Below are 13,255 nucleotides of genomic sequence, written 5' to 3'. Positions count from 1 at the left end.
AAAGCAGATTTGTTAATGCCATTGACTGACTTTATAATTTTAAAGGGTCAGTTCATGCACAAGTAATAGTTAAGCTGGCCATAAACTAGTAGAATTTTCTTTAAATGTTAATTTTAAGAACATTTGTTTCGTTTTCAAATTGTTAGTGGGGTCAATTTTTTCACCACAGTGATGGGAAAATTGGAAGGAGCAGGATGGAAAAGGTTTATGTGGTTTTCATTCAGGAAAGTCCATTTACTTCAAAATAAAACGTTAAAAGCAAAAGTTTTTTTGAAGTACGGTCGAACGACATTCATCATGTCATCGAATGTACTGATGAGAATTTTGGAAAAGCCCACTCCAGTGATATATCAGTTTTGGACAGACTGACTCTTGAAGCATTACACAAAAAGGGCATTTAAAATTATTTAAACAAGAGATACATTGAACAGAGAGCCATATTCAAGCAGATGTACTCATCAATCATAAGGGTCATAAACAAGATGATGACACAATATGCTGTACGTATTGGACAATGTGACCTTCCTTGTTCACACTGGTAATATAATACACATAGATTATAATTTTCCAATGATATATTTCTGGTAACTAGTTTTTTTTTATACAACAGAATGCTTTGCTGCCAACCATAGGAAAAGGTAGATACTGGATAGGACTGAAGCGGAGCACTGAGGACATTGATATATGGGTTTGGGCAGATGAAACCCCTCTGACATTCAGGTAAGTTTACTTAAATAGCTAGAATATGTTGTGAACATTACAAAATAGCTTAACACCGTTTTTGTCATATAGGGCGGGTGGGAGCACTGTTGTTCTGGGAGGACATCATATGACGTCCTCCCAGAACGTGCCTCTCATGTGGCCATTTAGCATCATGATCTGTCACTGGCTCAACAGCCACAGTCAAGGACTAATCACTGTACCGGCCAGCTGCCAGTACCATGTGATCGCTGAGACCAATAACAGCAGATTACATAACAATTGTAAACAATGGAATGCTTTCTTTCATGTCATTCATTGTATACATTTGTGTTGCTAGCTGTGATTAGTCACAGTGATCACATGGTACAGACATGGCCTATCACAGACCATCTGTACCATGTGATTAGCTTTGGCCATTTATAGCTAATCACAACAAAAGGCACTGAATGAACCAGTTTCATTCAACAAAAATGGTTGCTTACACCAATTGCTTACATTCATTGGTATAAGCACCATGTCACAAAACTCAAATCATCTCACCACTGGTTTTCTGAACATGACAATGAGGTCACTGTACTCCAATGGCCTCCACAGTCACCAGATCTCAATTGAATAGATCTCAATCCACCTTTGGGATGTGGTAAAATGAGAAATTCACATCTTGGATGTGCAGCTGAAAAATCTGTAGCAACTGCGTGATGCTATAATGCCACTATGAACCAAAATCTCTGAGAAATGTTTCCAACGCTTTGTTGAATCTACACCACAAAGAATAAAGGCAGTTCTGAATGCAAAAGGGGGTCCAACCAGCTACTTGCAAAGTGTTCCTAATAAAGTGGCCGGCAAGTATATATGTGAGGGCTTCACTATATTTTTTCTTGTAAAGAACAGGGAAAGCCTTAGTGAACTCCTCTGCAATTTTTATCTGCTGGTCAAAGTGGGCCTATTACCGTTTGATAGAAAAGCATATTTCACTGCTAAAGCTACCTGATGAAGTATTTTTTCGTTATAAGCTCCTTACTACCACCTTGACAGGGCACTAAAAAAATTACAATTTTGGAGGCTTATCTAATCTAACCATTGCCCATGCCACTTGTTCAAACAGCAAATTTATTTAAAAACCTGGCTACAAAAAAGAAGACATTTCAATTCTGAAACAGAATAATCACATTTTGGGAAGGTAACCTATTCTCAACAACTTATTTTAAAAAGTATTATTATAGAAATGTACACTCTGTTTAAACATTTTAAGTGTAGCTCCCTTAAAGTGACTCTATGGAAAAAAATAATAATAATAAAAAAAAAAGTTATCCATAAATATATATCTATATCCGTAAAAAAACAAAATACCTCTCACCCTACAAGAACATACAAAATGGAAGGAGCACAAACCTAGTGCATTACAGAAAAAACAATTATTTCATTTAAAAAAATCACTAAAAATGGGTACTCATAAAATGGCAACTATCAATGAGCCATGAAACCACCCAGTCTCTAAATTACCATTGTCCTTGGTGCTCTTTACCACAGAAGACCTCATAGCACTGAAAGTGACTGCTTGTCTTTGTACATTTACCTCTCCTCCTGCCTGCCCTGACAAAAACCACTTCAGTAAAGGGAAATTGCCCCCTGTAGTCTCTTTAGACCCTGACACTTATGTCTGGAGTGTATATTTCCTGTGCCCCCTGCTGCACTTGTGGTTCCGCCTGACATCCCCTACATATATATATATATATATATATATATATATATATATATATATATATATATATATAAATAAAAATAATATTTAATAATAATATTAAAAAAATATTTAGCAGAAATCCCCTGTAAGAGCCGTTGTAATTTAACCAGTCCTTTGCTAGAGTTAGTGCAGAGGCAGCCAGGCAAACAGCAACATTTCACTCATTCTGGCACAATAATCAGTCTAGGGCAGGGGTATTGAATTAAAATTCTCGGGGGGTCTGGCCATTAACATTTTTATCCAGCAGAGGTCCAAGTCTCATGTTTGTGCTATGACTCGGTTTCATCACATTACAGCCCCTCCCCATTACATTACAGTTACCCCTTTTACATCAGGGTCATCAGTCCTTCCCTTTACATAACAGCCCCCCCTATTCACCACAGTACCCCTTTACATTGGAGAAACCCTGCATTACATCACAGAACCTCTCTTTACAATACAGCCCCCATTTACATTACAGTGTACCTTTACGTCGCCGTACCCCACTTTTCAATACAGCATCCCCTTTACATCAGAGCACCCCTTTACAAAAAAGCCCCTCTACATTACAGTGCCTGCTTTACATCACAGCTCCCTTTGCATCCATGCCCCCAATTTTACATCACAGCCCCCCTTTACATCACAGTGGTTCCTTTAATTAAATGTTCTCTGTCCCCCTTCACCTCACAGCAACCCCACCTTACATCAGATACCTACACCCTTTACGTCAGCCCCCCTTCCTTGCACCTCAGTCCCCTTTACAGCCCCTCTTCCTTGCACCTCAGTACCCTTTGCAGCCCCCTCTAACTTGCATCTCAGTCTCCTTCGCAACCCCCCTTCCTTGCACCTCAGTCCCCTTTGCAGCCCCCCCCCCCCTTACAGCACACAGTCACTAGAACTGTGAGCCCAGATCCATACTCACAATGTTACAGGATCACCACATGCCTCTTTCCAGTATCCATCAGGCACTCTTTGGTAACGGAGAGGTTAATGCTCACAATGCCAAAGGACAGCCATACTCCATTTAACTTCCACCAGGCACTCTTCAGTGAGCTCTCCATGCAAGATTCTTGGATGAGGGTTCCTTTAAATAGCTTCAAAAGCGGGTCTTTAGGAATAGACCCCGCCGGCTTGCCACAGCTGGGACCTTGATGAATATTAGCTGGAACCAGGAGAACTGCTGCTGGGGATAGACAAAGTGTGACCTCTACCAGTGCCACATCCCAAAAGTAGAATAAACAAAAAAAATGCAAGAACTAGTCTTACAGCTGGTGGACTTTACTGGCATATTACATGAGACCGAGATTGTATTTATAAAAGTAACAAACAGTTTTATTGGTACATATCTTGAAAAGGCGCTTACATAACATCTAAAAAACAAACAACTTAAAAGCAATACATGTGACATTACAATTTTGAAATGTGACCCCTATATACCACCTCTTAGATAGTAATACAATACAAGTTACATGAACCAATGAAGGTGTTTGTATATTGGGTCTCCTCCGCTGGTGAACGCATTTCGCTATAGTGCGTAGTTTCCGCAAGACCATTAATGGAGGTTGTCACATTCTGTTGAACACAACAAGAATATTTACACACAAACATCTATTTCAATTTGTACATATTTATATACACAATTATACATTCTAGTAATCAGTAATTTAAATCTCATATGCAGCAGGGGGTGGACAAGTTTCACCCAAGCCCCCCAAAGACTTACAGCAGTAATTGCGGAGGATGTCAAACGGTCACAAAACGTCTGGGGGGCGGACATAGAGACAAGGTTTCTGCTGGGGATAGCCACACTCACCTAGATGGGTGGATTCCCTCCACAGGGAACAGAAAGCCCCTCTGCTCTAAATCTCAGACCATTTACGTGCCTCTCCAGCCACCTTCTGGGCACAACCCCCAGGGATTGGCTGAAGCACACCAAATATTCAGGCTGCTCATTTGCCTTGCTCAACCCTTCATGTTCCAGAAGCCTCTGGAAAGCAGGGGAGAGCAATGAAACCTGCAGCCTGTGAGATCCAGAATAGCCAAAAACAATCAACAACTGCTCCAATGACTACAGAGGAGCAAAAAAAAAAAAAAAAAAAAAAAAGCTTAGCTTCCTAGCAACCTTACTAGGAGGGTACTACATATTCTACATTACCTTTTAGATGTATAAAAACAATAATTTATGTTTAAAAAACAGTTTAACCTTAAAATACGTAAGGTGTTCTTTACTGTCAGAGCAGGAAGGATGTGGAATTCTCTTCCACAAGCAGTCGTATCAGCAGGGAGCATCGATAGTTTCAAAAAACTATTAGATGGGCACCTTAAAGACCACAACATACAGGGGTATACAATGTACGGTTAACAGGAAACACACAAACACATCATAGGTTGAACTGGATGGACTGATGTCTTTTTTCAACCTCACAAACTATGTAATTTATCTTTCATTCATTGACGGACACAGTGCTCCATATTCAGAACCATAGGGTTATATTGTGTCCTACAAGAGTAGGACACTAAGAAGTAAAAAGACTTGGCTACGCCTATGGGCTGTCCTAGATGGTATACATCCCCCTTGCTATAGGCCTTCAGTTTTTTCTACCTAGTCAGGAGCAAGGAACTAGTTCCCTGCCTCGTCCTGGCACCTTTTTTACTTTTCTATGGCATTTTTTTCTCCTGGTTTTTTTTTTCCTGTGAGATCTAAAATCAACTGCCAGGCTGGGCGATGGGCTGGATAATCTAGATCCAGTGGTCCTCCCAGTCTGGCCAGCAAGCGTGTGCAGACCTTTAGCTACACGCTGGGCCGGCCGTGACAGGCCCCATCGTGGACCGAACCAGCCAGCTAGTTAAACGTCTCGCAGGGACACATATGACCGGGCGCTGATCGTCCGTGTCACAGTGTTACCTTGACCGACAGCCCCCCACTTCAGTGGCAAGGAGGTTCTGTCTTGAAAGTGTTACCTGCACGCTTTCGGTTGATCGGTAAGTACAGAGCCCCCTCCTCTCCTTCTTAGGACATGGTGTGAGGTGCAGGTACTCCCTAGGGTGGTCGATCCCTTTGGGTTTCTCCTCCCCCTCTCCCTGGGTGAGGTCATAAGCTGGCTTTTGGCACTTGCTCTTGGGGGGATTGCTGGGGACGCTGCTGCCTCTGTGTTCTCCTGGCCTGGTTACCTAGTGCACTGTCCCCCCTCCACCCTCAGGATTTTTACTAGGTGAGGGGTATCCCTTGGGCTCCCTGCTGCAACTGTGAGGCCTAGGGTGTGGGTGGCCTGGCATTCGTGGGTCCGCGCTCCACGCCGTTGGACAATGCAGTAATTTAAGGCTGCAGCTTTGCGGCCTACTGGCTGGGCGCTGAGTGGGGCGGCCCCAGTGAGGATGGCTGAAGCTGCTGCTCTCCATTTAGGCATCTGCCCTCCCCTCCCCTCCTCTGCCTCTGTTGGTCCTGGTCCCCCTTGAACCCACGCACATGCAGTCGGGCATCCACAAATTGAGGCAGCGACTTGCGGCCTACTAGGCTGTGCGGCTGAGCCAGGTGCCTTCTTCGAGAGCGGCGGCGTTGTGAGGGCAGCCCGGTTTGCTGGCAGCTGTTTCTGTCATTATTCTGTAGGGCACCGGCACTTCCCAGTGGTACCGGACCATCAGGGTATCCTGCCTGCGGGACTACCCGAATCATGGCGAGCGGCTCCTTAGGGTGGCTATTTTTTGCAACCTCCTTTGCAGGCCTCCTTGGAGGTGCTTCTGATGGCGACCCTCTTTTGCAGAGTTCAGTCAGTGGCCCCTTCGTGGGCCTTTGGTTGGTGCCCCTTTGAGGGCCTCAGTTGGCGGCTCCCTCTTTTTTTTTTTTGTTTTCCAATTGAGCTGGCACTTGGACATAAGACTAATAAATAGTGCCCTCTGCCTTCCCCTGCCTCATCTGTGTCATCAGATTCTAGAGTTGGCTCTGTTGCCACAGGCATGGCCCACTCTGGAGAGTGTGTAGCCAGACTCTCTGTTCTATAATATAGGGAGGATGATTCCTCCACTCCTGTAGCTGCACATGAGAAAGCGCTGGTTGCCGCACTGGATGCATCTGTGATCTTCTGGAATCTGGAATCTTTGAAGGTGGCGGATACAGCTGAAGCTGCTGAGGAATTGGCCTTCCCCTTTGGCACCCACAAGCCGCCTCACTCTGCAGGGTGTTCCTTTATCCCTCCTGTTTTGACAGGTTTGTCTATAAAAATTGGGAGCATCCAAAACGCCCCTTTGTGGTTTCCTAAAAGCTTTGCTGTGAGGTACTCCTTTGAAGAGTCACCTCTCAAGGGGTGGACTGTCTTACCAGCGGTGGACTTCCCTGTCTCCAGGTTGAACTGTGATTCCGGTAGAGGAATTTCCGTGAACTGGGGGGAGGGGGGGGGGGAATATTTCCTCTGCCTTTGCTGAGCTGACGGACCAGGGGCTGCAATTTGTCTGCGATGCCTCTTTGGACGCGGCTCCCCTGATTTCTGTTTCGGCAGTGGTGCTTAGGCATGTATTGTGGCTAAAGTGACTAAAGACTTCTAAAAAAGCTCTGACTGATTTACCCTTTAAAGGCGATCTTCTGTTTGGTTTCCGGGCCCATGGACCTCCTTGGTAAAAGTAGGTCCATGAAGTGATACTGTCCGGTTACAAGATAGAGTTTCGTTCTTGCCCTTCCGGAAAGGTTTTTTTCTTTCAATGTATGTCTGTCCCTGGACCGATTGCAAGCTCTCTTTGGGGCGGTGCAAGACCTGTGTACTTCAGGGTGTGATAGGCAGCAGAGTAATCGGGTCACAAGCCGGGTCGGTACCAGGAGAGCAGCAATGCAGGATCAACAGGCAGGAGCGAAATCCAGAAGACAAGCCAGGGTCAGGGTAGGAAGCAGACAAGCACAGGTTAGAGACAAGCCGGATCAAGATTAGAGGTCACACAGAGTCAGGAACAGTACACAGGAAGCTGCAGACCAAACAGCAATGAATCCATGCAGAGAGTCAGTTTAAATAGCTAGCTTGGCGCCATCTAATGGCGGGAAGTTCTAACTACCTTATGGACCAGACTTCTCTGACATTCCCCCCTCCCAATGGGCAACCTCCGGTTGCCCAACTGGCTCTTCTTCTGGGGATGGCTGCGAAAGAAGGCATGAATCAAATCTGTGGCGTACACATTATGTTCAGGTTCCCAGGAATTTTCCTCTGGACCATACCCCTTCCATTTGATCAGATACTGTATCTGACCCCTTCTCTTCCTACAGTCTAGAATAGCCTCGATCTAAAATTCCTCATCCCCGTTAACAATTACAGGTGCAGGGGGTCCTGATCTGCGATCAGGGAAGACATCTGGCACTGCAGGTTTTAACAACAATACATGGAACACTGGGTGTATTCTAAAGGACTCTGGTAAGGTTAGCTCATAGGAAACATCATTCATTTTTCTCCTTACCGGAAATGGTCCTACGAACTTCGGTGCCAGCTTCTTCGAGGGACATGCCAACTTCAGGTTTGTTGTAGCGAGCCATACTTGGTCTCCTGGCCATAGGAGTAGCTCTCCCCTTCTTTTCTTAACAAACACCCTCTTGCTGTCCTCTTGTGCCTTTGCAATGGTTTCCTGTAACAACAAGTTATTAAGGGAGAAAAAATCCAGCGTACTCTGGACGGCTGGAACAGAGGATTCTGGAACAAGATCAGGTAAGAAGGTAGGGTGAAATCCATAATTAGCGAAAAATGGGGACTGCTTGGTGGTGGAATGCCTGCATTGTTATAGGCAAACTCTGCTAGCGGCAACAGCGAAACCCAGTCGTCTTGGACAAAGGAGATAAAGCATCTGATGTATTGCTCCAGAGTTTGGTTAGTCCGCTTTGTTTGTCCATTGGTCTGTGGGTGATAGACTTGAAGATAAGGAAAGTTCAATTTTTAAAGTTCTGCACAAAGCTTTCCAGAATCTGGATGTAAACTGGACACCTCGGTCTGATACAATGTTTGCAGGGACTCCATGGAGCCTGACAATTTCTTTGACAAAAACCCGAGCAGTCTCAGCAGCAGATGGAGTAGTCTTCAGGGGTAAGAAATGAGCCATCTTTGATAGGCGATCCACTACCACAAAGATAGCGGTACAGCCTTCAGACGGTGGAAGTTCGACTATAAAATCCATGGAAATCATCTTCCAGGGTCTGTCAGGTACGGGCAAGGGTCTGAGTAACCCCCAGGCCTTATTACGAGTACTCTTACTCCGGATGCAAATTGTACATGCATTTACATAGGCCTTGCAATCTTTCTCTAATCCCGGCCACCAGAATGTGCGTTGCACCAACTCAGAAGTCTTGTGAATCCCGAAAATGGCCTGCCAAAGGAGGATCATGACAAATTCCTAGGACAACTACCCGAATTCTTTCTTGTACAAAAACCTGTTCCCCTTTCCATAACAGTCCATTCCTTGCCTGTAACGTGACCCCTGGAGGGCTGTGTGTTCCTGCAGAAGCCTGCTGCAACAAAAGAAAGTTCCCGGCTGGTAAAATAGTGTCTGGAACTGGTAAGTCTCTAGGGTCCTCAAACATGTGGGACAAGGCGTCGGGCTTGGTGTTCTTTGACCCTGGTCTGTAAGTGATGTGGAATATAAATCTTGAAAAAAAAAAGTGTCCAGCGGGCTTGGCGTGGCTTGAGGCGTTTTGCTGATCGCAGATACTCTAAGTTCTTATGGTCTGTGTAGATCAGTATTGGGTGGGTGGCTCCTTCCAGCAAATACCTCCATTCCTCCAAAGCGACTTTAATCGCAAGGAGCTCTCGATCTCCCACATCATAATTTCTTTCTGCTGGGGTGAGTTTCCTTGAAAAGAATGCAACCGGATGGACCACATCCTTGAGGCCTTGTGATAGACGCGGTGATAGAACTGCTCCCACTGCGCTTTCTGATGCATCCACCTCCACGATAAAGGGTAAGGATGAATCTGGATGACTTAGGACAGGAGCAGTGGTGAAACGTTTCTTTAATGTCTCAAAGGCGGCCTGTGCCTCTGTAGTCCAGCAAAAACGAATACCCTGCTTGGTGAGACATGTGATAGGAGAGATGATGGCTGAAAGATTCCTGATGAATTTGCGGTAAAAATTGGCGAATCCTACAAATCGTTGGATCCCTTTCTTGTCCGCGGGAGCTGGCCAGTCAAGGATCGCTGAAACTTTCTGTGGGTCCATCTTGATTCCGTCAGTGGAAAGAATTAGGCCCAAAAACGGGATGCTTCATTGCTCAAAGTCGCATTTTTCGGCTTTGGCATAGAGTCCATGCTGGAACAGCCGACATAGCACATCTTTAACATGTCTACGGTGCACCTCTAGGGAAACAGAAAATATCAGGATGTCATCCAGGTAGACAATGACAAAGATATCAAGGAAGTCCCTAAAAATGTCATTGATGAAGTGCTGGAAAGTAGTTGGTGCGTTGCATAAACCGAAGGGCATAATTAAGTATTCAAAGTGCCTGAATCGAGTTCGGAATGCAGTCTTCCATTCATCCCCTTTCCGGATACGGACCAAGTTGTAGGCCCCTCTCAAGTCCTATTTTGTAAAGACCGTGGCAGATTTTAGCCTTTGAAACAGTTCAGGAATCAAGGGAAGAGGATAGCGATTTTTCACTGTAATCTTGTTTAATTCGTGGTAATCTATATATGGTCTCAAGAAATGATCTTTTTTCTCTACAAAGAATATACCTGCACCAGCCAGGAGATGTAGAAGGCCGGATAAACCCCTTCCGCAGGTTTTTATCGATGTAGTCCTTCAAGGCCCCTAGTTCCCTTTTGGACAAGGGGAAGATGTGTCCAAAAGGGATTTCGGCTCCAGTAAGCAGCTCGATGGGGCAATCATAGGGTCTGTGTGGAGGAAGAGCATCTGCTCCCCGTTTGCTGAAAACATCTAAGTATTCATGGTAGGGCTTAGGAACCACTTGGCACAATTCTGCGTCTGAGTCAACGCACAACAAGGTAGTTGATGATGGAACTGACGCTGTTATGCAATGTTCTTGGCAATATGGTGACAAAAACTGGACATTTCCAGAGTTCCAATCAATCTGAGGGTTGTGCGCCTGTAGCCAGGGTAGGCGCAAGATGACAGGAAATAGCGGTGAAGAAATTGCGTCGACGCAATAGTTCCTGATGGTTATTGGAAGTGATGGTCAGGATTGGTGGGTCTTTTTGGTTACAAGTCCTGATTTAATGCAAGACCCATCAGCCAGGAACACAGTGAGACCTTGTCCTCTGGTTTGCAGTGGAATATGTTGTTGAGCTGCGAAGGACAGGTCGATGAAACAGCTACAAGCTCCTGAATCAATAATATCGGTCACGGACACAGTCCTTCCAGGAAGCTGGAAAGAGATGGGCAGAGCTATGTGAGATGAGCTGGCAGGTAACGGTGACTGGTTAACTGAAGTAACGGAGAGACACTTACGCCGCTTAGCTGGGCAGGTGCGTACATAGTGACCGGCTTCTCCGCAGTACAAGCAAAGGTTATTTAAACGTCAGCGTTGACGTTCTTCTGGAGTCATTGAAGGGCGGATCAGACCTAATTGCATGGGTTCAGGTGATTCTGGAGCAGGTGGAGCAGAATTTCCAAAGACCGGGTTGGAAGGGACAGAATTCCTATGTAACATCCATCCCGGACGGAACTGTTGTGTGGATCTTTCAGATCTGCGTTCACGTAAGCGGCGATCAATCTGAATTGAAAGCGTGATTAACCCTTGCAGGGAACTTGGCACTCCAACCTGGGCAAGTTCATCCTTAAGACTTTCTGAGAGACCCAAACGAAACTGGTGACGCAGGGCTGCATCGTTCCAAGCCGTATCTTCGCTCCAGCGTTGAAAGTCAGTGACGTAGTCTTCAACTGCTCTGCGGCCTTGCTGGAGAGTATGCAGAGCTGCCTCAGCGGTGGTGGTCTGCTGTGGGTCATCATATAGCCGTGACATGGCGTCAAAGAATAATTGCATGGTATTGAGTTATGCCTTATTCTCTTCTAACAACTGGTGGGCCCAGGACTGTGGTTCATCTTGAAGCAGAGAGATGATGAATCCTACCTTAGTGGATTCCAGTGAAAAAGTCACTGGCTGCAGAGCAAAGCAAAGTTGACATGCGTTTTGGAACGCTCTAAACTTACTCCGGTCACCGGAGAACCATTACCGTAGGATTGGTTACAGGCCCCCCCCCCCGAGGGGCGGCCTCTGGACGCCCAAACTGGACATCAACTCCGGGTGATCCACATGAAAAGCTCGGATCAAGCGAGGGGCGTGTATGTTTCTTGAGGGTTCCCAAGAGTTGTTTTCAGGTGGGTACCCCTTCCACTTGATTAGGTATTGGAGAAGTCTACCCCTCTTCCTGCAGTTCAGTATGGCTTCAACCTCAAATTCATTTTCTCCATCCACCTGGACCTGTGGAGGAGACGGCTCCTCTCTTCCCGGGAAGGGGCTAGGAATCACTGGTTTTAGTAAGGATGCATGAAAAACAGAATTAATCCTGTAAGAGCTGGATAAGGCCAATTCAAAGGCCACAGGGTTAACCATCCTCTTGATTTTGAACAGCCCTATGAACTTTGGGCCTAACTTCCGTGAGGGAAAAGGTAATCTGAGGTTAGCTGAAGATAACCAAACTTCCTCACCGGCCTTGAAAACCGGGTTCTCCTTCCTTCCCCTGTTGTAGTACTTCTTATAGTCATCCTGGGCCTTTTGCATTGTTTCCTGAATCCTTTAAAAGTTCTGTTGGATGGAGGCTTTTCGATCTTGGACAGCAGGAACAGATAATTCAGGGGTAGCATTCGGAAGGAAAGAAGGGTGAAACCCAAAGTTAGACCAGAAGGGCGTTTGGTTGGTGGCTGAATGAACTGAATTATTATACGCGAACTCCGCGTAGGGTAGCAGAGAGGACCAGTCATCCTGGGAGCCAGAAGAGAAACAGTGGAGATACTGCTCCAGAGTTTGATTCGTTCTCTCTGTCTGGCCGTTGCTTTGAGGGTAATACGCAGAGGAGAGACAGACCTTTATTTGTAGTGCTTTACAAAGTTCTTTCCAAAATTTGGAGGTGAATTGAACCCCTCTGTCAGAAACAACACTGTCGGGTACTCCATGTAGCCTTATTATTTCTTTGATAAAAATGTTAGCTGTCTCCAAAGCAGAGGGGGTGTCCACCATGGGCAAGAAGTGTGTCATTTTGGAAAGGCGGTCGACAACGACCAGAATGGAGGTGAAACCTTCCGAGGGAGGAAGATCAACAATGAAGTCCATAGAAACTTCAGCCCATGGGCGTTCTTGAATGGGTAAAGGTCTAAGTAATTCCCAAGATTTGGTGTTAGCCACTTTACTGCGCTGGCAAGAAATACAAGAGAGAGCATACTTTTTACAGTCCTGCCTCCAACCAGGCCACCAAAAAGAACGGACAACCAATTCTAAAGTCTTTTGAGTCCCAAAGTGACCAGCCAGTTTATGGTCATGAAGCAACTTTAACGTCATGGGTCTAGCCACCGGTGGGACAAAAAATCTTCCTTGGGACCAGAGCAAGTCATCTCGTTTCTCGTGGTCATAAGATCAGTGTGTGTGAGCAGAAGGAAGTTTTGTGAAGATAAGATGGTGCTAGGTTCAGTTGACTGGGGATATTCAGGGAACATCCGGGAGAGTGCGTCTGCTTTCCCATTCTTGAGGCCAGGTCTATAAGAAATATGAAAGTTGAACCTAGAAAAGAAGAGGGCCCACCGGGCTTGCCTGGGTCTTAAGCGTTTGGCTGTCCTGAGGTATTCTAGGTTTTTATGATCGGTGAAGATCATGATGCAATGGGAAGCACCCTCCAACAGATATCTCCACTCCTCCCGAGCG

General features: G+C 45.7%; 1 protein-coding gene across 1 annotated transcript in view; it reads left to right on the top strand.

The window, feature by feature from the left end:
* The window catches only part of LOC309552167 (perlucin-like protein), a 145,469-nt gene that overhangs the window by 61,057 nt on the left and 71,157 nt on the right, over positions 1–13,255 (top strand). The window contains exon 8 of the mRNA XM_082252981.1: positions 611–720. Within this exon, the coding sequence (XP_082109107.1) occupies positions 611–720 (110 nt within the window). The remainder of the gene's footprint in view (positions 1–610; positions 721–13,255) is intronic.

Source organism: Pelophylax lessonae, assembly GCF_965119305.1.
Source record: "Pelophylax lessonae genome assembly, chromosome: 4".
NCBI lineage: Eukaryota > Metazoa > Chordata > Amphibia > Anura > Ranidae > Pelophylax > Pelophylax lessonae.
Note: the sequence above shows the minus strand (reverse complement) of the source record. Positions and strands in the feature narration are given on the sequence as shown.